At 38.4% G+C, this 24313-nt stretch overlaps 1 protein-coding gene across 3 annotated transcripts in view; it reads left to right on the forward strand.

Annotated features, from left to right (window-relative positions):
* farp2 (FERM, RhoGEF and pleckstrin domain protein 2) overlaps positions 1-23885 on the forward strand; it is a 57913-nt gene extending 34028 nt beyond the window's left edge. For 2 of the 3 annotated variants that reach the window (XM_053227434.1, XM_053227436.1), the window contains exons 14-27: positions 8568-8740; positions 9120-9209; positions 9507-9640; positions 10547-10628; positions 10781-11018; positions 11222-11352; positions 11692-11760; positions 12481-12570; positions 14843-14925; positions 15005-15123; positions 15539-15702; positions 18438-18545; positions 20444-20595; positions 21541-23885. In XM_053227434.1, the coding sequence (XP_053083409.1) occupies positions 8568-8740; positions 9120-9209; positions 9507-9640; positions 10547-10628; positions 10781-11018; positions 11222-11352; positions 11692-11760; positions 12481-12570; positions 14843-14925; positions 15005-15123; positions 15539-15702; positions 18438-18545; positions 20444-20595; positions 21541-21631 (1724 nt within the window). In that variant the 3' untranslated portion in view covers positions 21632-23885. Of the gene's footprint in view, positions 1-8567; positions 8741-9119; positions 9210-9506; positions 9641-10546; positions 10629-10780; positions 11019-11221; positions 11353-11691; positions 11761-12480; positions 12571-14842; positions 14926-15004; positions 15124-15538; positions 15703-16954; positions 17095-18437; positions 18546-20443; positions 20596-21540 lie in introns of those variants that run through there. The other variant, XM_053227444.1, reaches the window with a different exon arrangement.
* Positions 23886-24313: the final 428 nt, after the last annotated feature.

Below are 24313 nucleotides of genomic sequence, written 5' to 3' on the forward strand. Positions count from 1 at the left end.
TCTTTTTACAATTAAACAAAAGAGACAAAAATAACATATTTGAAAACAAATAATATTTTAAATAAATGATAATTTTAAAAATTATCATTTAAAATTTCTTTTAAATATTTTAAATAAATGATCAAATTAGTCAGTTAAATTAGTAAAAAAAATTTTAAAAAAACAGGTGCATCTTCAGTCACTCTCAAAAAAGGGAATAAAAGTTCCCTAAATACAGTCTATCACAAGTTTAAAGAGAAAACATGAATTGCAACACAGCCATACTCAGAATGGATATTTTAAAGTCAGACGCCACGTACTTTGTATACCAAAAATGTCTGACCATTTACGTATCCACTCCCCAGTGTTTAGTGTGAATTTGAGTGTTATGGCACTCTGCTTAGGGCTGTTGTGAATCAGCAGTGAAACTAACAGCAGTGCCTCTTCAAAAACAAAGTTAAAGTCCTTGAACCAAAGTTTGGTTGAGGCTTAATCGCATTGGTATTGGTAATTTCATGATCAATTTTACTCCACAGTGTCCCCTGCTGTTCAGTATTTTCCCATGCCACACTTTTTATGATTATTTCTGGATTATCTGCCTTATTGATGATTATCTGTGGTGATGGTGTTTTATTTCTATGTAGCTTGACTTTCTTTACTGCACAGTATCATTTCCAGGCAAACCTTTTTTTTTAAGTATCTTAGATTTAATGAATTTTTTTTTATTCTTTACTCCAGGGAATGTAATGCACCAGAGTGCTGCCAACAAAAAAAAGCCAACAGTGTGAATGTAACCTGCTCCTTGAATGATATGCAAGCTAATGCATAGTGTCAGAGATTCCTAAATGTTCTTGGCACAAAAAAATTGTAGTTTGAAAGCACATTCCTGCATTTTTCAGTGAAGGGAGCGTTTGTGTCCCCTTAGATGGGACTTGGTATTAACTCTCCCCTATACGCTTGGATATATCTATATATGTATTTGATTTACTTCAGTTATTTTTACACTACAGAGATACATTTAATGAAGAATGTGCTTCATCCTCCTTGCTGTACTAAGCTTCAAAGATTTATATGGTTTATAAGATTTGTGTGACCTTACTGATTGAAAGTGCATTAATTCCATGGCACCACAGATTTGGGTACTGTTTATGATAAAATGTAGGCTTTCCGAATCTTTTTGACTGAACTATATAGCAAATTATCCTATCTTGCTTTGTTTTTGAGTTCCCTCACATGCATCCAGTGTTCACTTATTGCATCATTATTTTCTTAAATAGTTGCATTTAGTTAATGAAATAGGTTTTGCTTTAGACAAACCCACTGGATTGATCAAAGCTGACATTACAGTACTGGACATTACACAGGACTGTAACAGGAAACATCAGTCGGGTGCAGATGCGGTTTTGTGGGTGGACCAGACTGCTTAAATGCCTTTGTTTCTTGGCTGAGGTGCGTTCCATAAGTACATTGAGATCTAAACCACAAGATGGGGCATGGTCAGTGCAGTTTTTCCTTTGGGTGATGTCATTTACTTATTCTGTCTCCTGTGAAATTCCATTTAATTCCATTTCCTGCTTCATCTCATCCTGCTTCACTTTGCCGAATCGCCCAGGCTCTCTTTGTTTCTTCTCAGTCCACATTCTACTAAATTCAGATGTCAGATTTTCGGTTTGTGTTCCTCTGACAATCTTTTCTAGCCCTTTTCAGCTGTGGTTTTGTAAACTAGCCGTTACCTCAGTACAAAATACACTAAATGGCACAGAGATGAATTCAAAAGAACTATAAAAAGACTTGAACCTACAGATGAAGAAAACCTTTGCGTAAGCTGGAGTGAAATCCCATGTGACTGTGGATTACCAGTTGTTAGGTAATTTAAGGGCGAGTTCATTCTCATTGTCATTTTGAGAGCCGGCAAAGCTGTGTTCAGCACCAAATGCGTGCAGTTGTTTCCTCCTAAAACCTCTCTACTCTCACAAGCGAGGACGAGCAGTGTAACTGGGCCCAGAATAGCCATCCAGCTGACTTACCTCCATCCTTGGACAAGCTTGGACCTTTGTCAATGTGGCATTAGATGAGTTTGAGGCATGCTGAAATTCTGTTTTTGGAAATGATCTGAAAAATGCACAACTATGTTTTGGACACGTCCATAGACTCAAGCTATTTTGTTTGTTTAATTGACCTTAAATTCTTAATGCATTAATGCAGTTTTACTTCATAACCCGATGTGCTCTGGCTAGCTTTTATAACGATAAACATCTGTTTGGGTTTTAATGCTGCTTTGAAGCTGTAGCGGCAGCAGAAGATTTACCCAAGATGGTCAAAGGTTTGTTTATGAAGGCTGGGCGTCTGCTCTTCACATAGACACATTACTCACCCTGAGCTTTGCAGTAACCCTGCAGCTTTCTCTCACACATGTCTGGATGGTAAGATCAAAGCAAGGTGATCACAAAGTGCTGCTTTTCTTATTGAGTCTTGCAGTAGCCCATTGAAGGTTTAGTAATTATCAGAAAGCAGTTTAGCAAGCACTTAAAAACTATTAATATGATAAAGTCATATCAAATTGTATAGACAAATATGGAACACTGTCATAGTTAACACAGACTCGAACCATTTGCTGATTAATCTGAACTAGGTTGAGTCTTGACCACTATGACTAACCCATTGTGCTCACTGACCACAGATGGAAACTTTCCAACCTGTAATAATGCCCATGTTTTGTGTACTGTCTTTATTCATTCTATCAATTATGTCCATTAACTACAAATATAGAAACTAGAAATTAACACTACACAAATCTTTGCAGAACTTAACAGTTTGTGAAGACACACAGGCAAGATCATCCTTGCTCTGAGTATTATCTTCCTGTTCTTTCCCCCCCTTCCATCTTCCTCTCTTGATTTTATTAAATTAATGATTGGTATCATTTTAGAAAAAAGACCACTTAATTTCACTTAAAAGCTCTTAATTTCAGAATCACCAAAAAACCTAAGTGCCTAATCTATAACAATTAATGTGAAAAAAGTGTAATTATGTGTGTATGTGTTTTCTTTTTAAATAAACCATTTGCTTTTTGGTACATGAAATTTAAGACTTAACATTCTGTCAGTTTCTTTTATTATTACTTATATGGCGAAAATATGACTAATATGTCCTATTAAAATATCTTTAACCGGCTTTAAATGCTGGAACTGCTGCATATCAACTAATACATTTATTCATGCTTGATTTGATTCAAACAGTTAATACTCAATACCCTGCTTTTTTCAGTTATATGTTAATTGATCATGCTGAAATTCCTCTATTTATGATTGTTTGACTGCATTAGGTTCTGTAATTTTTAGTTTTATTTGTTTGAGTAAGCTTGGATGAGAGTTTCCCTTTCATAAGATTACAGTCCAATGGCATGGAAAATGTAAACAAATGCTTTCAGTGCTCTTAAAAGGCTGGTGAATAATTGGCCATTATTCTGCAGCCAGGTGCTGTGGTTTAGGTGCTGCCCTGTGCAGCTGTGTGAAAGTGTAAAAACACACAGATTCCTAGCCAAGTGATGGCTGTAAGTAGTATATAGCATCAGATTCCAATATGGTGAGACAGCGTCTGTCTTTCCTGTGCCACAACAGCCGCTAAAGTATGTGTGGAGGAAACACACAACAACTGAACATGTTCCTGACCATCCAGAAGTACCTCCACATATTCTTTACAATGGTTCAGGCTTTGATTTGGAGTCTTTATCATGGAGCAGGTGTGTTTCACCACCATATAACCTTTCTGAAACCATCTTTGTTTCACTTTTAGGTTCTGTTTCAGACCAAAGAAGTGCAGGGTTATTCTAGGTCTCACTATATCATGGCTTATGCAACTCCTGCAGGGTAAAGACTAATGTGTGCTTCCTCCAAGATAGGTGAAGCCAGCCAGCACAAATTTTTTTTAAAATGCCATATTCCCCACCATCACTGACATGCACTCACACACAAAAATGAGGGGCCCAGTGATTGTGTAGCATCCCTCCTATCTTGGGAGCAGGGTTAGTTATGATGCTTCTGGTTCCGGCATCATTGTGATTTGAACTCAGTAGTATGAAGCCTATAGCTGTGCAACTCGGGAGCCCAAGAAATGCACATTTTCCTTTGTCTCTTAAGTATATGCAAGTAGCATTGCCATTTCTCATAGTCACTTTCAACAGAACTCAACTTATAGCAGATCACTGAATATAAATGAGAAACATCAGTGGAGATACCAGACTGAAAGCAGGCAGAATAAACTAGAAAGCTTGGGAGTTTAGCAGCGGTTACATGAGGTACTGTTTATCCATGTACCAAAAAAAATATGTTTAGATAGGATCTTTTTGTGTGGCAATAACTCAGTGGCTAAATTTTTCTGCTACTGACAGTAATATTATGGTTTCAGCTCCCAGTGTTGGGCCTGTAAAGGCCTTGAATTCTCAGCCCTGTACTTAAATCATTCACTCTGGATATAGAATGTGTGGAATGAAAACAGCACTAGCACTGGACAGTGAAGTACAGGACGATATGGTAACAAATCCATGAACTGACATTTTGTCACTTGAGTTGCAAATTGAGCTGAACCAATTTTGTTCACCCTTCTTACCAAAGTTTTAAGCAAACCAAATAGGGACTTATGGGTGGAACTGGAAATAGTGCTATAATCGGTAATCACACATCCTCATTCAATTCAGACAACCGCCATTTTTAGCTGGACATTACTTAGTTCTCATTTCAGATGTCTTTGTTTCTGATACTTTAGGAGGTAATATCATAATTTTATTATAAATCGTATTGTTTCACATTTGATTTTTTTTACCCATGGTAATCTTGTCTTCCTCTGAGATGTCTTCGAGTTAAACTAAATATCTTGCTGCTGCTATCTTCAAGTTGTTTTCACTGTATGCTCACTACATAGGGTATGCTGTATTTATTTTGTAGAACATACATAGTGCCCTATATGCACAATAAAAGGCTGTTTAAGATACACTAACAGAAAACATCTAACTATTTGTCAGATGATATTGAAATAATAACAAAAATAGAAACCTTCCACTTAAGCTGCTCTCTATTTTCATTCATATGAAAGTATTGGCACATTCTGTTTGGGTTGCCATTACTGCAGGCCAGTAACCAGGTCACATGATCAGTATGACAGTGGTACACACACTCTAATGGAAAAAATAAGCTTTTTAAATTTTGTATAAAAAAGGAAGGTGCAGATTATTATTGGTATCCCTTCTACCTTAATAGGAATCATTATGCAGTGGTAAACAGATACAGGTTCTCAATCAGGATACAAATAGTAAGATTTGTATTAGTGTCACACCAATGTCTGTTAAAAAGCCACTTTGAATGTAAATTACCATACATTGATCAGCCATAACATTAAAACCATCTGCCTAATATTTGTAGGTCCCCTTGTGCCACCAAGACAACTCTGACCCGTCAAGGCATGGACTCCAGATCCTTTAAGTCCTGTAAGTTGCAACATGGGGCCTCCATAGATCGGACTTGTTTGTCCAGCACGGATGCTCGATCAGATTGAGATCTGGGGAATTTGGAGGCCAAGTCAACACTTTGAACTCTTTCTCATGTTCCTCAAACCATTCCTGAACAGTTTTTGCAGTGTGGCAGGGAGTATTATCCTGCTGAAAGAGGTCATTGCCATTAGGGAATACCGTTGCCATGAAGGGGTGTACATGGTCTGCAGCAATGTTTAGGTAGTTGGTACTTGTCAAAGTAACATCCACATGAATGCCAAGATCCATATTTTCCCAGCAGAACATTGCCCAGAGCATCACAGTGCTTCTGTCACTTCTTCTTGCCTTTTTCTCATAGTGAATCCCGGTGCCATCTCTTCCCCAGGTAAGTGACACACACACACTCAGCCATCCACATGATGTAAAATAAAACGTGATTCATCAGACCACCTCATAGACCACCTCCTTCCATTACTCCATGGTCCAGTTCTGATGCTCACGTGCCCATTGTAAATGCGGACAGGGGTCAGCATGGGCACTCTGACCTCTGCAGCTACACAGCCCCATATGCAGCAAGCAGTGATGCACTGTGTGTTCTGACACCTTTCTATCATAGCCAGCATTAACTTTTCAGCAATTTGTGCTACAATAGCTCTTCAGTGAGCCTTGGGCGCCCATGTCCCTGTTGCCGGTTCACCGGTTGTCCTTTTTTGGACCACTTTTGGTACGTACTAACCACGGCATACCGGGAACACCCCACAAGACCTGCCATTTTGGAGATGCTCTGACACAGTCGCCTAACCATCACAGTTTAGCCCTTGTCAAAGTCACTCAGATCCTTATGCTTGCCCATTTTTCCTGCTTCCAACTTCAAGGACTGACTGTTCAATTGCTGCCTAATATATCCCACCCCTTGACACTTGTCAGTGTAACGAGATAATCAATGTTATTCACTTCACCTGTCAGTGGTATTAATGTTTGGCTGATTGGTGTAAATCAATTCCTAATGCCAAGGTCTGCTACAGACTCCCTCATACCATTCTACCCATTGATTTGTGAATGTTGTAGGACTCCAAATTTGCTATAAGTCTAATTATTTTGTTACATTTGGCTTTAGAGTACCAACATAATATTCCATGTATGATCAAAAACTCTCTAGTCTTTGCTTATAGTTTGGTGTCTGTTTAGAGTGGTGTTCTTTTATCAGAAAAGAGACTTTTTTTTAACAGATAGCACATTGTGGGTGGGGCACATCAGAATTCAAATGTCCACTTCTAAACAGCTGTGCAGTTGTCTGGCACTGTGAAATCGAGAATGCTGAAATGGCAGCCATTTCCTCTGTTTGTGGAATAGAAATCGAAGTCTGGTATACGACTGGATAGATTGAGAGATGCACAGCTACAGCTCTTCCTGTGGAGTTGCTTCTGTCTTTGTGCAGGATTTTGGCTAAGTGCCCTTAATGCTGTCTTATCCTCCTCCCCCGTCTCCTGTGTCATACCCAGTGGGACACTGCAGTTAAACTGTAAACCGTCTGGCCAGCCTGGCCGCATTCCCGATAAGCCTCCTCTTCAGGAATTGCTTCCGGTTCATAAAGTCACATTTTTCCTTTCCTTTTCGAGGCGATGTGTTGTTTTTTTTTTTCCGGCTGTTTCTGTTACTCTTTTTTTCAAGACCAGTTTGTTCTATGAAAACTAAATAGTCTGCTTCTCTGTGTGTAGAGCTTTCCTGATTTTTCCTTTCTGAAATGTGTTAATTGAAATTTAACAGTTTTTGAGAGTCTTTGTTGGTAGGTGATAGTTCTGACTGTCAGCCTTATTTATTTATTTATGTATGTATGTATGTATGTATCCTGCCCCCACCCTCAATGCCAAAATCTGAGCTTGATGTTAAGTACCTCAGAGCTGTTCTCCGTCCAAATATATACGAGTTTGTTCTCTTGGGTGTAAGCTATATGGAACAGCTGGTCTACATACTCAAGAAAGCATACTCGTAAAAATGCTTAGTATTCAAAGGTGACATTTGCCATACTGAAACCAGTACAAGTTTGCAAATGATTAAAAGGTTTGTGTTCGAAACCAAATCTTATTTGGCAAGATCTTATGAGTACAGATATTGCGTTGTCTTCTTCTTTTTTTTTTCTTTGCTCAGTTCGTCACATCCATGTGCATGTGTGTGACCTGCTCCTTTAGACTGACAAGATCAACCTGTTTTCCTTCTTGTTTAGGTGTTTCTCAACTTGTCAGTCCTGTACATTGTTTCCTAGACTGAGATTAAAACCAGTCTTAACATGAATTGTAATGTAAAAGCATATGTGACTGCTTATCCACACATGCCATTTTTTTCCTTCCATATTTTTTCCTCCATTCTTTTTCTCCAAATGATTTAAGGGCTGGGTAATGTAATTAACTGTAATTGAGATATCATTATATCACACTATGCTTTTAAAATAACAGAAGTATTGGCTTTTACAACATTGACAAATGTTGATACATTGACCAGTAGTTGTTAAAACTACAAAATGAAGTTTTTATTTGTTTTTGCACTGATTGTGTGATGATTTTTCCCCTGTCTTGTTCCTTCTTAAATAAAACTTTTTTTGAGTTTGTAGAGGAAAAACTATTCTTCACTGTGGTGGCTCGCTCTAGGGTGCCCCAGAAAATAATTCATTAAGCCTAATTCAGATCGGATTAAATAGTTTGGGTTGGATTTGGTGCATTTTCCAGACTCAGGTTTTCCAGACTTTTCCAGCAGGTTTTTGAATACTACTTGAATGAGTTTTGATGGATTCATCTGTGCAGAACAGAGATTCACACAGCAACTGATAGAACTTAATGTTCCTGCAAGTTGCTTGCAGTAACATTCCAGATCCTCAGAATTTATATATTGTTGCTTTCAGTGTTTTGTATTTTTGCTATTAAATAAGGATTTGGGCATGAGAAGTATACAGTGTATTATGCGAATTATTCTGTGTGTTATGAAAACATCAAGTTTCAACATCTTATCCACCTGTATTAAGTACTGGAGCAGTTATTTTTCCATCCCATTTTGTTTTTAATTCATGGCTGCATTAATTTTTTCCCTGTCCTTCTTTCTCATCTCTCAGGTCCTGTAATGGACAGCCCCCAGCTGTCTCCCTTTGGGTCTAAGTGTCCGCTGAGTGTGTCCTCGTCCTTCCAGATGTCCACGCTCAGCTTGCCCAGCCAGGCACCTTCGAGTCCTGTTCTCAACGAGGGGGGCAGCGCCAGACTGGAGGAGGAGGAGGAGCTCAGGAGGAAGGTATACTGTTCTAGGTTGTGTAGGGAAAGTTAATCACACCATAGGGTACTACGTTTAAACAGTCATTACATAGAACACTGGTTTGGACCAAAAAAGGGCAGGTATATAACCCAAAAAGAGTCTGAAAAAATGGAAGGTTATCATGTATTTAGGTTCCACTGGGATTTACTGCTTCTACCTTAAACTTGTAATTAAACATATATCTGCTTTTCTGTGTGCAATGTATATATAATGTTACAAGTATTATGATGCTACCTCAATAATAATACATTTGAAAATTATTCCTGACCAGTTATATTCATCCTTGTTATAATGTTGTACTGTGACATGAGTGGGGATGTTTACTGATATTTGTGTGCTTCATTATGTTTCTCTCCAGAGATATCCCACTGATAAAGCCTACTTTATTGCCAAAGAGATTCTGATGACTGAGAGGACGTACCTGAAGGACCTGGAGGTTATCACAGTGGTGAGCTAACAAATCTGTTCCTGAAGAAAAGTTTGCATGTGAAAGCAGGAGGTTTGGGAATGTCACTGTTAGAGTGGTATATCTGTGTAAATGTGTTCTGCACATGCAGAAACAATATTGGGTCCAGTGTCTGTATCTGCTTTATGTGTGACTCATAGACACAGACAAAATGATGTTGATGTCTGTGTCTAATAAGGGTGTGTTTCATGTTACGCTTGTGTGTGTGTGTGTGTGTGTGTGTGTGTGTCTGTGTCTGTCTGTCTGTCTGTCTGTCTGTCTGTCTGTCTGTCTCCTCAGTGGTTCCGCAGTGCAGTGATTAAAGAGAATGCCATGCCTGAAGGCCTGATGACCCTCCTTTTCTCCAACATTGACCCCATCTATGAGTTTCATCGAGGCTTTCTCAAAGAAATCGACCAGAGGCTGGCTCTCTGGTACTCATCTCCTCTCTCTTACTGCATATAATCAATCGTGGACCAAAGGCACATTTCATTTTGAGGACTTATTTCAGGACTTGTGTGAAATTTCAGCACATGGCAAAAGTACAGCAACACAGAAAACATTGTGTACATCTGTTGCAAAATTACTTTAGTGTTAAAGTAACTTGCAGTTTCACACTTTTTTCTATTTGCCATCCGTCCTCTAAAAACATGTAGAAAAAGCACTTGGGCTCGCTTTTGCCTTGACACTTATGCCAAAAAAAAAACAAACAAAAAAAAAAACTTTACACTTTGGTGATCTTGTACCATTTCATTTTTGAAAATGGCAGATAGGTTCATTCTGTGAAGTTTTCATTTGAGTGATCAGAGACTTAATTTCTGGATTTCTGGTCTGCACCTATTCTAAAACTAGAACTAAAGAACAACTAAAATCAGCCCTGCATTTTCAGCCCTTCCTATGATGGAAACATGGCAAAAGGTTTCTCTAACAGATCTGTTTTTTAAGGTTTTCATTTCTGTCTTCAGTTTTTTTCAACACGCTTCCCAATATATCAATTACTGAGATTAGTTAAAGCCTTCTAGTGTCCAGCACCAAATTCTGTTCAGCGTGTAGTGTATTATTTTATTTGTAGTTTCTGTTGTTGTTGGTTTTTTTTAAATTACACAAGTGTAAAGCTGGAACAGCATTTATGATCTTTATACCTGTCAATAATCATTAAAAAGAATTAAAGGCAAAGGATTTGGCAAGAGATGTGCCTGTGATTGGTTCACAGTGGCACTATGATGAAGCTCACTGTGCCTCATGTTGTAAGGACAGTGCAGCTGAAGAAGCCCCACAGATATAACGCTTCACCAGTGATGAGTGTTTGTTTTTCTAATGTTTTTTCCTCTTGTCACCAGGGAAGGGCGCTCTAACGCTCATGTGAAGGGAGATTACCAGAGGATTGGTGACGTTATGCTGAGGAACATGTGTGCCCTGAAGGTGAGATCTTAGTAAAATAGTGAATAGAACTTTCTTGACGGTTTTGAAATGTGATTAAAACGCACAACTGCACAGTTTAATCAAATGTATTAATTTTGTATATTTAAATTTTCAATCCAAGCATATTCTTTTTTTTTTTCCTTGGTCCTCAGGAGTTCACCAGCTACCTACAGAAGCACGATGAGGTATTGACTGAGCTGGAGAAGGCAACGAAGCGTGTAAAGAAGCTGGAGACGGTGTATAAAGAGTTTGAGCTGCAGAAGGTGTGTTACCTGCCCCTCAACACCTTCCTGCTCAAACCCATCCAGAGGCTCATGCACTACAAGCTGATCCTGGAACGCCTGTGTAAACACTACTCCCCTGAGCACAGGGACCACCACGACTGCAAAGGTGACCACACTCACAACACTTCATCTGTAATTTCAGTAATTCCAGTAGGTCAGAGCTTAATCATGGAATCATGTGAGCATGTGCTTGTGTCGCATGTGTGAATCACCCAGCAACATTAGATGATTGGTATGTATTTCTGTTTAAGGAGCAATATGTATAATACACAGTTCATAAAGAGTGTGTATGTATGTGTGTGTTTGCAGAGGCCCTAAAGGAAGTGGCAGAGATAACAGCTCAGCTGCAAAGTAGCCTCATCCGACTGGAGAACTTCCAGAAACTGACAGAACTGCAGCGGGACCTGATTGGCATCGAGAACCTCACTGCTCCTGGCAGGGTTCGAGTCTTGTTTTATTTAATGTGTTCCCCAGACTTCTCTAATTTTTGTTTGCTGAGAGAAAAAAAATCTAGACATATATAAGAGATACATACATATATTTATAAAATAGCAGCAGCACAACAGGGCTTTCTGAAAAAATATTACTGTTTGAAAACTATTGTTTTTTATAATATTAATGTTTATGAAGGCAAAAAAATTAAAATTTAAATGTTTAAGAGCCCATGTTCTACCTTTTCCCCAATAAGGCAAAATTATTTGATGCATTGCATGTCTGCATTGAACTGAAATGATTAGTGCAATGGTTTCTGTGGTTTGTAATCCCTCTTTGATCAACAGGAGTTCATCAGGGAAGGCTGCCTTTATAAGCTTACAAAGAAAGGCCTGCAGCAAAGGATGTTCTTCCTGGTGAGTTTGCACACCACTTGTTTTCTTACAGCAGGGTTTGAAATCACTAGCCTAGGTGTCCAGGACAAGCAGCTCATGCTTTTTATTCATAGTTGCCTGGCACCAGAACTAGAACAAAGTGGAAAAATCTACTCCTTATTGACTTTGGCTAAACAAAGGGGTTTTTTTGGTTATTTTATTCTAAATGTGCTTCACAGTGTTGTGATGCAGCTTGATGCTGTAACTATACACAGAGCTTGTTACAAATCCCACTGCACTACACACATCAGCAGAGGTCTGATATATGGTTGGCGGTAGAAGTGTTTTTACTGGACAGAATAATTAGAGGGCACATATGACAGATATTATTTTAGGAATCAGAAACACAGTATATGGAAACATCAAGAGAAAATAGAAAGGCTGGCCATATCATATCTTTCATATGCAATGCTAGGAAAGAGCGCCCCAGCTTATAGCCGGAAGGTTGTTCAACAGCTTGCTAACTTTTTGATGATGGTGCAAACACGATTTGCTATATTAGCAAATTGTGTAGAAAATCGTAGAAACTTTGTCAGAAGAGGGTAATATTCAGATAGCCATTTGTTTCCCTTAGTCTGTATCAATGGAATTGAGTTGGTGACTAGCTCACCGTATGTTATTACTTTAAATTAGCTACCACTAGCTAAAGAATTTATCATTTGTCCAACTTTACCTTTAGCTAACCGAAGTCTCCTATCTCAGTTTTCAGACATGCTCCTTTACACAAGCAAAGGTGTCACAGCCACCAACCAATTTAAAGTTCATGGCCAGCTTCCCCTCCATGGCATGCTTGTGAGTATTCCATCTCTATTCCATTTCCAGAACAACAAACTTTGCTTATTTACTTTTTTCCAGGCTTCATTTGTCTTAAACACAGCAGTCAATGACCTTGCTATGGTTTTTCAGAGATTTGTGGCTGTTTTTTATTTTTATTTTTTATTTTTATTTTTTTAAATAAATAAATCTGACCTACAGTGAATTGTGAGAGTTCAGCTTTGTTCAGTTTAATTTAGGATGCAATCTACAACTATCTCATCAGCAGGTCCATCGTGTTCTGCTATTTAAAAACAACACACCACACCATTTAAGCCCAGAAAGGATATACTCAAATGACCATGGAGCACTCAGTGTAATACAGCATTTTGAAACGTTTTTTTTTTCTGTCTGCTGTCAGGGCTTTTAGTGTCTCATACATCAAAACAGAACATTTGTCTTTTACACAAAGATTCCCTTGCCATTTCCAGCAATTCCAGTATAATAAATAAAATTAGTTTAGTAGTATTAAGTCTAGAGGACTGGACTGATGTAATATTGAATACATTTCCATACTCATCTGGGCTCTTCATCAGTTCTTCTGTGTCTCCTCCATAGTGATGGTAGGGATGTTATGAAGCCTCCATATTTAGTGGCGGAATGTCTTCTAGACTATTGCATGATTAGTCCTTCATATGCAGTAAATTAAGTCTAACTGAATGTAACTATGTAGATACGGCTACTTACATGCATCACATCTTAAGGCTGATATAAGTCTTGGTTTGAGGAGTACTCTGTGGTTTGTGGGATGTGGGAGTCATTTGGTAGTAGAGTTTGGGGTATGGAGCTTGGATGGTACTGTGTAAAGGGTTGGGTATATTGGATAGGGTAGTGTACACATATTTTTTAATGTTTTGGGATTTAATTTAGCATTGTGTTAAATAAAGTTGTGGTTTTGAGGCATGTTTGGTAGGATTTTGGAAATCCTTTAGGCCATTTTGGTAGGTGTGTTGGTAGGATGGTGGAATGGATTTGAGCTGTGATGATTTTGAGATTTTGTACCATGTTGGGTAGGATTGTGGAGAGGTTTTGGGGTATGATTGAGTGATTAGCATGGATTAAGGATTTGTTCTGTGGTCTGTTTGAGCGGATTTTGGAGATGTTTCTAGGGATGTGAATTGGGTGTGGTAGCGGCGTGACCTCTCTCTCACTTCACATGCATGTCTCTGCTTCACCCCTGCATGCAGCTCATTGTGCTGGATGCTCCGGTGAGTACACGCAAACCCAAACTCCTACAAAGCTTTAGTCTCAGAGTCCCCACTCTCCCAGTTTTTCCCATCTCTTGCTATGTCATGTTGTGTTCACAATTTTTAAGAAATGCTTCCAACAGTACTCTTGGAATACTCACAGTCTCAGGAGTGGAAATGTTTCAGGCATTTTCTGAGTTGTGATGCAGTTGATGCAATTATATTACAGTACCCCTGAAAGTTGGGTTTGTGATCATAGTGTAATTTTAGTTGTACAGAAAATCTGATTAGTTTAGAAGCACATTGTTGCACATTGTTGAAGCACATAGTTGTTTTCTCTGTCATTATATCTTTTACATGTACCCTAAACTCAGCAAGCTGTTAACTTTGTTTATAGGTATGTTACAAGTGCATGCACATGCAACAGTTGGCATTCAGTGTCAGTCTTACTATAACACCAAGGAATGTCTGATTCCTAGACTAAACAGACTACAAGAACAAGAATTTGTCACTCTGCTTTAAAACATTAGCTCCAATTCAGTCTCACAATCATTTTTAATTCTTTAAAACAATAACATGACCTTTTGTAGATCTGTCATGCTGCTGAGAATGAGTCAGGAATCTAACGCCCATGCACAGAACATACTGACTGTAAGAGTAGTACAATCAGTTTACATGGAATTTATTGTTCTATTTAACAGATAAAATGGATTATTCACATTGTGTCTTTGTGATATTCATTTAGATAGGCCTTGATTGGTTAAGCCCATTTTGAATGAGGTCCCTGTCAGATTATTCATAGATTAGGCCAAGTGTTGGCATAGATGTTGTCCTTATAACTCGTAACTTCATAAACGGTAAGTGTGTCTGGTTTGGCCTTCACATGGCGCCATCTGACTTCTTCTGTTAGTGCTTCACAGAACTATCCCAGCAGGCTGACCGCACCTGTAATTCTTTGAAACATGTGAAAGTTATTTTATGTAAAGCTTCATGCTCCGTTAGACCGACCTGGCAGTGTGTGTATACATGTGTGTGGTCGCCTTTAATGAGTGCTTGTGTTCCAGGTGGAGGAGAGTGAGAACGAGTGGTCAGTCCCTCACTGTTTCACCATCTACTCAGCCCAGAGGACCATCGTGGTGGCTGCCAGGTGACTCACCATCCACATTCCGTAACAAAATACATTCATCCCTCGACTCACACTTACACATTCTGTCTAACTTTTTCAGCTCTAAAGTAGAGATGACTAAGTGGATTGAGGACCTGAACATGGCGATTGATATTGCGAAGAAGACACAGGAGAAATCGGATATATTTCTCGACCCAAGTCTGTGTGATCGCTCCAACAGTGAGGATTATTTCAGTTTTTAAATCCCTTTGCTTCACCACTTTGCTTAAGTTAGAAAAAGCAAAACCCAACCCTCCCTGTTGTTCTCCCCCATGTCCTGTCCTCCCTGTTCTTTTTCTCTACACTGCTCCTCAACCACCTTTTACCTGTCTTCTTTCCTCTTTTATTTCCATTCCTTTCTGTTTTTCTTTTTCTTTTCTCTAATTTCCAATGCACTTGTTTTTGTTCTACTTTCAACATTATCATTTTCCTGTTTTCTTCTCATTTTCCTTGCTCCTCTCCTCTTTTTTTTCTTCTTTTTTTTCTCTCTTTTCCTCAATGTCTTCCCTCCACTCCTCCCTTTTCTCTTCCTTTCTCCTCTCCGCTCCTTTCCTCTTCATTGCCCCTCCTGTCCTCTCCCTGCACACTGCGTTAGGGTCGTCTGATGAGGTGTCATTGGAGCAGGAGTCTGAGGACGATGTGAACTCGTCCCGATGCTCTCTGGACAAACAGAGCCACCATCGTGCCAACACCACCATGCACGTGTGCTGGCACCGCAACACCAGTGTCTCCATGTCTGACCACAGCCTAGCCGTGGAGGTAGCGCTCAGAAACACACATTCTCTCTAACACACACACATGATCACATACATACACACACACAGCTCAGGCAGGCCCAATCTCCTCACAGCTGACATGTGAGTGAGAAGTAAATGCTTGCTCTTGCCTGTTGAGTCCCCCTTCACTCTTAACCCTTCTTCTTAACCTCCCTCATCTTCCTGTTTTCCTGTTGCTCCCTTACCGTAGTTGTGAGCTCCTGGTCTTCTTACCATACCAGACTGTAAGACGCACCCCCTAAAAGCATAGACAAAGTGGTATATGTGCCGTTTTATTAATGTAGGAGGTGTTTTTTATTTGCTGGATAATTATTGAAGCGTATGTTTTTTTGTTTGTTTGTTTTGGTTTCCTTATATTTTTTCAACTTCATTTAGCAGTTGGTTTAAATCCTCTCAACTTATTATTGTTTATGAATTTTTTTTATTAAATGTTTGTGTAACTCAAGGGGGAAAAAATGGTGAAACACTGAGGAGAAGAGATTTTAAGGATGAGCATTGTGATATTAGTACTATTCAGAGATAAGATTGGTTTCTGTTAAGTAATCCTGCCAGGTGCTGTCTTTGGTTTTTAATTCACACAGGATAAGTTATATAAAAGTATGCATGGCCTTCACCCAAAAGTGTACTCATATCTTTAACTAGTTTTCTTGTGCATAAAAAATATCTGTATTTGGTAGTTCCATGATTTTATGGCATTAAATTTAATGTATAGGGGGAAAAAAAAAAAAAAACTTCAAAAGGTTTTGTTTGTATGTATATGTATGTTATAACAGTAGGCAAACAGCAGCATTAGGCTCATTCCAAAATAATGTCACTTTACTGTATAAGACACATTATTTGCTAGAAAGGATACAAGCATCTTATAGTCTGGAAATTATTGGAAACCTAAGCTTCTGGTTTGTTCTTGATCATCACTTGTTCATCACAGATTTTCTTTTTAGTGATATTACTGACCTTAACTTCTCTTTTGAAAAGAAAAGAAATGAAAAAACCATGTCTACTGATGCTGCTCTCCAACATTTTCATGTCTGCAGTGTTGGACTACTGCTTAAGTATTTTCTAGACCTCAGGTCTTTCCTGTGGATTAAACACTACTAACTCACTAACACACTGTCTCTGTTTTTCTGCATCATGCCTGCATCTTTTCTTCTGTCTCACTCTGCACTTTACTCTCTGCACCTCTCGCTCTCTCTACTTTCACTCTGCTGCATGTCGTGTTGCCTGTGTGTGTTCAGTGTTTTGCTCTCCGGCTGCGTCTCCGGAACTACCCCCTCGTTATCTGCTCGGTCAGGGACAGAGACCAAACACCATCACACACGTGTGCTGGTACCGCACACAGAACCTCTCTCTTTCTGATTACCTGCGCGTGAACCAGGTACACACAGCAAATAGATCTTCTCCAGCCACATTTATCTTTTTTTTTTTTTTTTTTACCCTCATTTAAATTCACCTCATTTTGACTGACATGTTTATTCTAAGTGACTTGTAATTTAGACCCAGCGGATGAGGGTTAAGGGTTCATATTGTGTTCAAATTTCTTTTTTAATATTTACTAAGAATACATTACTGGTGCTATAGCAACAACTTACAAAGGGACATGTATGATGGATAGTCCACACAAATGGACTAAAAAACATGTAATCATGGTGAAGTCTTCTGTGAGGAGACATTTACTTTAGAGGCATTTTTAGAGGAATTTTTAGAAGGAGTCTCCAGTGTCAACATGTTGTAACAAAGTTAAATCTTTAATTTCAAATTTCCTGACACAGCAAGATCTTTAGGATAGAGGGCTTTATGGTTTCTCATTAACATGAAAGACTGCATTATTAACTTCAAGAGGCTCATGAGGGAACATCTGTTTATAGTGGTTAACATATATTTATGTTTATACATATTATATATATTTATATAACATAATATAAATGTTAACAGCAACTAACTTTGTTTCACGGATGTTCCACATTATTAAATGTAATAATGGATAATATATTTATCAATTGTTAAATAGTTGTAATCATTGACAAATTGCTTTGGTATGAGAGGAATAAAACACTTCAGGACATGCTGTTATTGGAAGATATTGGGCATCACAACACCTTGTCACTGATTATTTTCCTGTAACAGCACATACCATTGTGTTTTACTTTAATCTTAATTAGTGGCATAATATGAATATTATTATTATTATTTTTTTTTTTACAGTTATAGTGCTTTAATCTAAAAACTTGCTCAATCAATAAGACAAACTTCTATATAGAACAGAAACTGAGGGTTAAGGGGCCCACAAATAACCATTACAATCAAACCTGATTTTTGGTCTAATCATGTCTGCTACCCTTTCTGGTCTACATAGCAACATGCCTGATCAGCCATATGATATTCCTCTGTGGGATGATGTAATGTTTTCCTCTGATCTGTGAGGAATCCATCACATTTTAACCTCTTGACTCGGGCACAGAAATGGAGCAGATTTGGCGTTGAGCACAGGCTGTGGGAGAGCATGAGGATGACTTGTGCCAATCCAAGCAAGACATTTTCTAATGAACTGATCGTGTTTCCACAAATTAAGTTTTGGATGTTTTCTTAGAGACATTTTTGAAGCTGAATGTTTTCGCAGTGCTCTGAATCTTTGTGAATGTCAAGCCGTGGTTTAAATCAGCATGGTGTTCCTGTTTGTGCAGTGACGTTGCTAAGATGTTGACTTCTCCATCTCTACAGAACCAGCTGTCGGGCTACCTGCTGAGGAAGTTTAAAAACAGTAACGGCTGGCAGAAATTGTGGGTGGTCTTCACCAACTTCTGTTTGTTCTTCTATAAGACACACCAGGTAATGACTAACACTCCAGCAAGTTTTGCTGCAAATTGTGGATGCATTAAAGCCTCAATCAAGAATATCCAAATAAGCATTAGAACAATCACTTTTGATCTTAGAGTTTATTAAACAGTTCAGCCAACAGGTCATGTAGATGATCTGCAAAGAGTTTAATGCAAGTGACAAAAGAAAAGTTCATCCTGAAACAATATGTTGAAATTTTTGTGGTGTTATTAGTGATTATGGTGCTAATTTGTTGGCTGGTGCTGTATTTTCATTATTCCTGTGAGAAGTTAGCAGTTGTGTGCCATGCTGATGTCACAGGGGGACATTCCTAGCTTGATTACAATGACATTTAGTAAGAGAAAATTTAATGAACTTAAACATAAATGGTAGCAGTCAGATTTTGCTGTTAACGTCTCAAATTACAACATTTCTTTTCTCACTCACCATTTTCAGTGTTGATGAACATGATATTAATGAGAAATACAGTGTAGATGTACAGTGAAGGCAGCAAACACTGGACTCAAAGATCCAAAATGCAATGCAGCTATACGACACAGTTGTGAGTTAGCAGGTGTGGCAAGCAACCAACTGAACTTTGCTAGTTAGTGAGCTGCACAATGACGTTGATGGCAGGATCACCTTGGAAGTTGAAGATTTGGAACCTGATCTGTGAGAGAGCTGGACAGACTAAAGTCAAGTCAAGTTGAGCTTTATTGTCATTCTGCTACATGTGTGGACATTTAGTGGAACGAAATGTCGTGTCTTGCAGGACCACGGTGCTACATACAAGTTAAACATAAATATGAACATAAAGGACTAAAGCACTGCTGCATCAGTCACTTTAGGTATAGACGAAGCAAGCACTCATTCATGCCATTATCAGCCAATAGTCAGATACCATTGTGAGTAATGAAAGTTTGAACTAAAACTCAGAATTTCATTATAAAATAAATTTTTAAATACCATTTAATACTAATTCTTAATTAGATATATGGAAACGATTAGTTTTCAGGGTGAATTTTTCCTTTTTTATGGATAGCTTATTTCAGTGTTGTATCTTGGCACCTACGTGCCTCAATTACCTAAATTTTATTTATTTTTTATTTGACCATTATGTAATCAATGTAGCACATATTGACTATGTGTATTTGAAAGATATGAATAAAGATGGGGGAGAATTATATCAGTTCTAATGTATAATTCTGCCTTGATGTCTGATGCTTGTGGAGTGATAGCAAACCATGTGCTAAGAGTGTTATATGTGTCAGGTCGACTGCATTGTAGCTGCTACTACGGTTTTCATACTGTGGCATACTATTTTTTTTTTGTTTGTTTGTTTGTTTTTATAGACAGCTGTCACATAAGCAAATCTGTTTGAGATTCCGTAGCAGTTCAACATGGCTTCCCTCACTCATTGGTCTTGTAGCTTCAGTGTAAAACTAAAGAAGCAAACTTTGGCTGATGTATTCTTTTACCACAATGTATGCAAAATGCAGATATTGTACTGGGTGTGTGTTAATAATTGGAAATCCTTTATTTTTGCAGCTCTGACCTGGCCAGTCAGTCGGTACAGTTCTTGAATGAGGCTTTAGAAAGGATGGCAATGTTAAGTAAATACTGAAGTCTGAGATTTCTACAACTGTGAATCCAAAACAATCCACTGTTCATTCAAGAATAACGAGCATGAGCGAGGACCACCAAATTGTCACATCTGAATGAAACCGATTTAGTGTGTTCATACTCGGACAGTGTTATTTTTGCTTCTCCAAATGACTTCTCTTTTAACGTGCTGTGCTGATTATAACCCTGCGTTCAGTTGCAGCAACAGCTGTAACAACATCCATTTTGAGCCTCGGCCACTTTTCGTCTGGGGTTTGGGAGTTCATGATGTTCTATTTTTCTTCCAGGATGACTTCCCTCTGGCTAGCCTGCCTCTTCTGGGTTACACGGTCAGCACACCTGGGGAATCAGATAGCATTCACAAAGAATATGTCTTCAAGCTGCAGTTCAAGTCCCATGTTTATTTCTTCAGGGCCGAAAGCGAGTATACCTTTGAAAGGTAAAGCTTTCTCATTCTCTTTATTATCATTACCAGAATTTATATAAATGTTTACTGAATTAAGTGTTCTCATTTCATTTATTTGCTTAGGGCTTGGGAATAGACATTGCGTTGTGTTATGAGATTGAGCTGACATTAATTTCATTTAGGAAGCCAATTTCTTTCTAACTACCAAACAATAAATGGACTAGTAATCTAGAAGCAGTACTACTTGATCCCTAATGTGTTCCAAATTTGTGTGTAGATTGTGTGCTTACTGTTTAAAGTAATTAAAAAATTATAAGTCATCTGACCTGGAATTCACAAATGTACGTGTACAGGACTATACACATTGGCACACTGCCAAGGGAAGTTAGAATTGTAACTTATATTTAGCTTGCTAGCTAAAGCTGATTTCAGTTGATCCATAAACACACATTTAAGAGGAAAATTAATATTAAGTGCAGTGCAGCGAGAGCTCCCATCCTGCTCTGTCTAAATCAGAGAAAAACAAAAACAAAGCCAAAAACACTTACATAATTCATTTATTCACATTGAGGAATGTAGCAGAATTAATTAGCAGCATTTCAACCTCAACAAAATGGAAATAATGGGAGCATTTTCACAGATTACAGGATTCTGCAGAAAGTAATGTTTTTGCTGAAACCCAAGCCATCTGGCGTCTCTGCGTCACCTCCGAGACCCTGCTTTCCTTAGTTTCTTATTTGAAAGGAGGTAGATGAGTAGTACTAAGTAACATGCCAGGAAACATTGGATAGCTATTAATCTTTAATGACTTGTACCTATAACAAAACAGTATGCTGGATTTCTGACATTCATTGCGGTGTGACATGGTATTCCGAGACCTTATTAGCAATTTGAAGATTTTACAAGATTTTGGCATTAGCCATAATGTGAATTGTGGAACAATTTTGTGCGTGTGTGTGCATGCGTGTGCGCATATAGGTGGATGGAGGTGATAAAGAGTGCAGCGAGCGCCGCCGGCAGGGTGAGTCTGCTCATCCCTAAAGGCCCAGAGGAGATGAATGGGAACTGAAGATCGAAACTGAGGCTGGTTGTCCTCCTGGAGCTCGGGGCTGGGCCCTGAAGACTGCCATGAGTCTACGCTATTATTTTATTTAATCCTCTCTGTTTCGTGGCTCCTAATGCCATTATCTTCATCATTTCTGCTGAATGGAAATGGAAGAAGTCGGGGGCCGTCTAAGAGCTCGACTCTTTCTATTTTTTTTTAATCTTTGACATGTGGGCTATGACCCCTTCATTTGAAAGTCATGCCAAGTTCTGCAGTTTTCCAGAAGAGTAATATAACTGTAAATGGCTATTATGTTCTATTTTGGTTCATGTGGTCTTGCTACAATTTCAGCGGTCACATTTCTAAAATTGCCAGTTCTTCATCTCAAAACTGGGAGCTCGTCCAGAGCTGCCAAATGGTATTGTCTCAAACCCATTAGGACTTCCTGAATGGGTTTCAATGTCATTAAAGCTCATTTTGTGTAATCTCAATCTCAACTCCTCATATTTATGGGAGCACAGTAACGGAACACTGCCGAAAGGAGTAATGGACTAAATCATGTCTGGATGGTAGAGTAAGTGAAAAGAGTGAAGAAAGAAGGACGCAGAACCACAGTGGCGTGGGCCAGAGGATACGGCGGCACTCAGGAGATGATGTGGTTTGGGAAAACAGCCATCGTCCTCTGTAAACTGTTGTAAAAGTGATGGTATTGAATTAAGGGCACTGAAATTGAGATGAGCGACAGAATAATTGGTGATCTGGTGTGGACACACAAGTGAGTAAAGTCTGTAGTGTGTTTCTGTTCCTGTTCAGTTCCACATTCATCACAGTATGACTTTGGTGATGTTATATTTTTGTTATACTTTATTAAAATGCCTGGTTAATTAACAGTTATGTATGGAACTGCTTTGACTCATGTAAATGTAAGAAATATTGAGATATATTGAAAAGGCTCATTCAGAGAGTATTTAACAGTTTTGTTACTGACAGTGCATTTATGCACGCTTCTCATCTCTAAATTTTATTTTTATTTTTATTTCTTTTTTTTTTTTCTGGAGAACCACAAGGGGGAGTCAGCATCTAGAGTATAAGTACAGACTTAGTCCTGGTGCTCACTGATGCAAAAGCTAACTACTCTTTCTGCCTTGTGATTAGGGTAGTTAACTTCGGCTTCTATTAAACATCTGGCTCTGCTACGTTCTCCACTTCTCCTGCATACTAATCGTGAATAAGGGAACATGGACCTTGTGCAAAACTGGTCTCATGAAAGTTACAGTTCATGTGCTTAAACCAAAAAAAGGTCAGTGTGATGAGGTTTTTTCAGTTTCTTTCTCTTTTATAGCTTGTAGAGAAATGTTGAAGCAAACATTATACTGTTGTCTGTATTATTAATCCTTTGTTCCTCTATAAGGGCCAGTTCTTTTATGTAAATATCTGGGTTGTCATATGGTGAAGCAGAATTTCTTTTAAAGGAATATTTCTGTGAATAGTTTGATTTACACAATGTTTTCCATACCCCGAATGCAACTGATTAACCAAGACAGGTTTGATGATTGAACATTGCTTCTGCATCTGCAAGCTACAAGGATAAGTCCTCACGCACTCACCTCAATGGACAAAAGGTTTCATAAAATAGAAAAATAAGTCTGTGACGAAATTAATTTCATCCAAATCACTTCTGATGTACAATTCTGCCTTCAGTCTTCGGGCTCCTTCCTGAGTCTGATGCTTGTGTGGAGTGATGTTAAACTGTGCTGAGGAAGAAAGTGATTCTGGCTTCGGTGTGGCTGCTACTACTGGTTTTTGCTATGTGAATAACTTATGTTCTTTTTTTTTTTTTATACATTACAACAATGTGCCATATAGTCAGAAACCACATAAAATAGTAGCTATAAGCTTCCTCCAGCTCCAGTGCAAAAATAAAGCAAACATCAGGCATCAAACCCATCTTGGCTGATCAACTGTATTGGTATAAGGAGAGCATTGTGTATGTTTAATTTTCGCCTGAAGTGTCCCTTTAAAATTTTGAAACATGTTATGTTAACTCGTAAGGGCTGAGATTAACTGTAAATTAACTCAATCTTATTTGGGAGATTTGACCTATGATATTGAAAGGATCATAGTCTTCACTAGGCTGTTACATTGGGACATGAATGCTGTACTGGGTCCGACCAAAGACCTAAAAAGTCACATATAAGACTGAAAACCTTAGGCTGAGGTTTTTTCAGCCACACATTAATCGGTACTAGTGACTTTTTGGATACACTTTTTTTTTTTTTTTTTTTTTTAATATAAGTAAGCAGATATTATGCACATCTCATGAGTCCTGGATTGCTAGCGGTTTTACCAAACCTTTGTTTGGTTCTCATTACTTTTATACACTTTTTACAAAGACTGGAATTTGTAATGTTTCACTCTTGTGTATCCCGCCATAACAGACATTTTCATATGACTGTCACGTTTAGAGTTTAGAATGAGCTTTACCAAAGCTCCAGGTTGCTTCTGTCATTCAGAGGAAATCTGAACAATTCTGTTTCTGTTGCACGTTGCTCCTATTTATTGTGTAGCATGTTGCTATAGTCAGTTCCATGTCATTACATATTTAAAAGATAACTAATAAAAACAAACTGGTATTAATTGGGTTCTGAGCTTGAAAATGTCCTTTTCTTTTTGTAATGATCTTCATAAGTCATAATGTATTCAAGG

This window comes from Pangasianodon hypophthalmus, chromosome 2 (genome assembly GCF_027358585.1).
Source record: "Pangasianodon hypophthalmus isolate fPanHyp1 chromosome 2, fPanHyp1.pri, whole genome shotgun sequence".
In the NCBI taxonomy this organism is placed as follows: Eukaryota; Metazoa; Chordata; class Actinopteri; order Siluriformes; family Pangasiidae; genus Pangasianodon; species Pangasianodon hypophthalmus.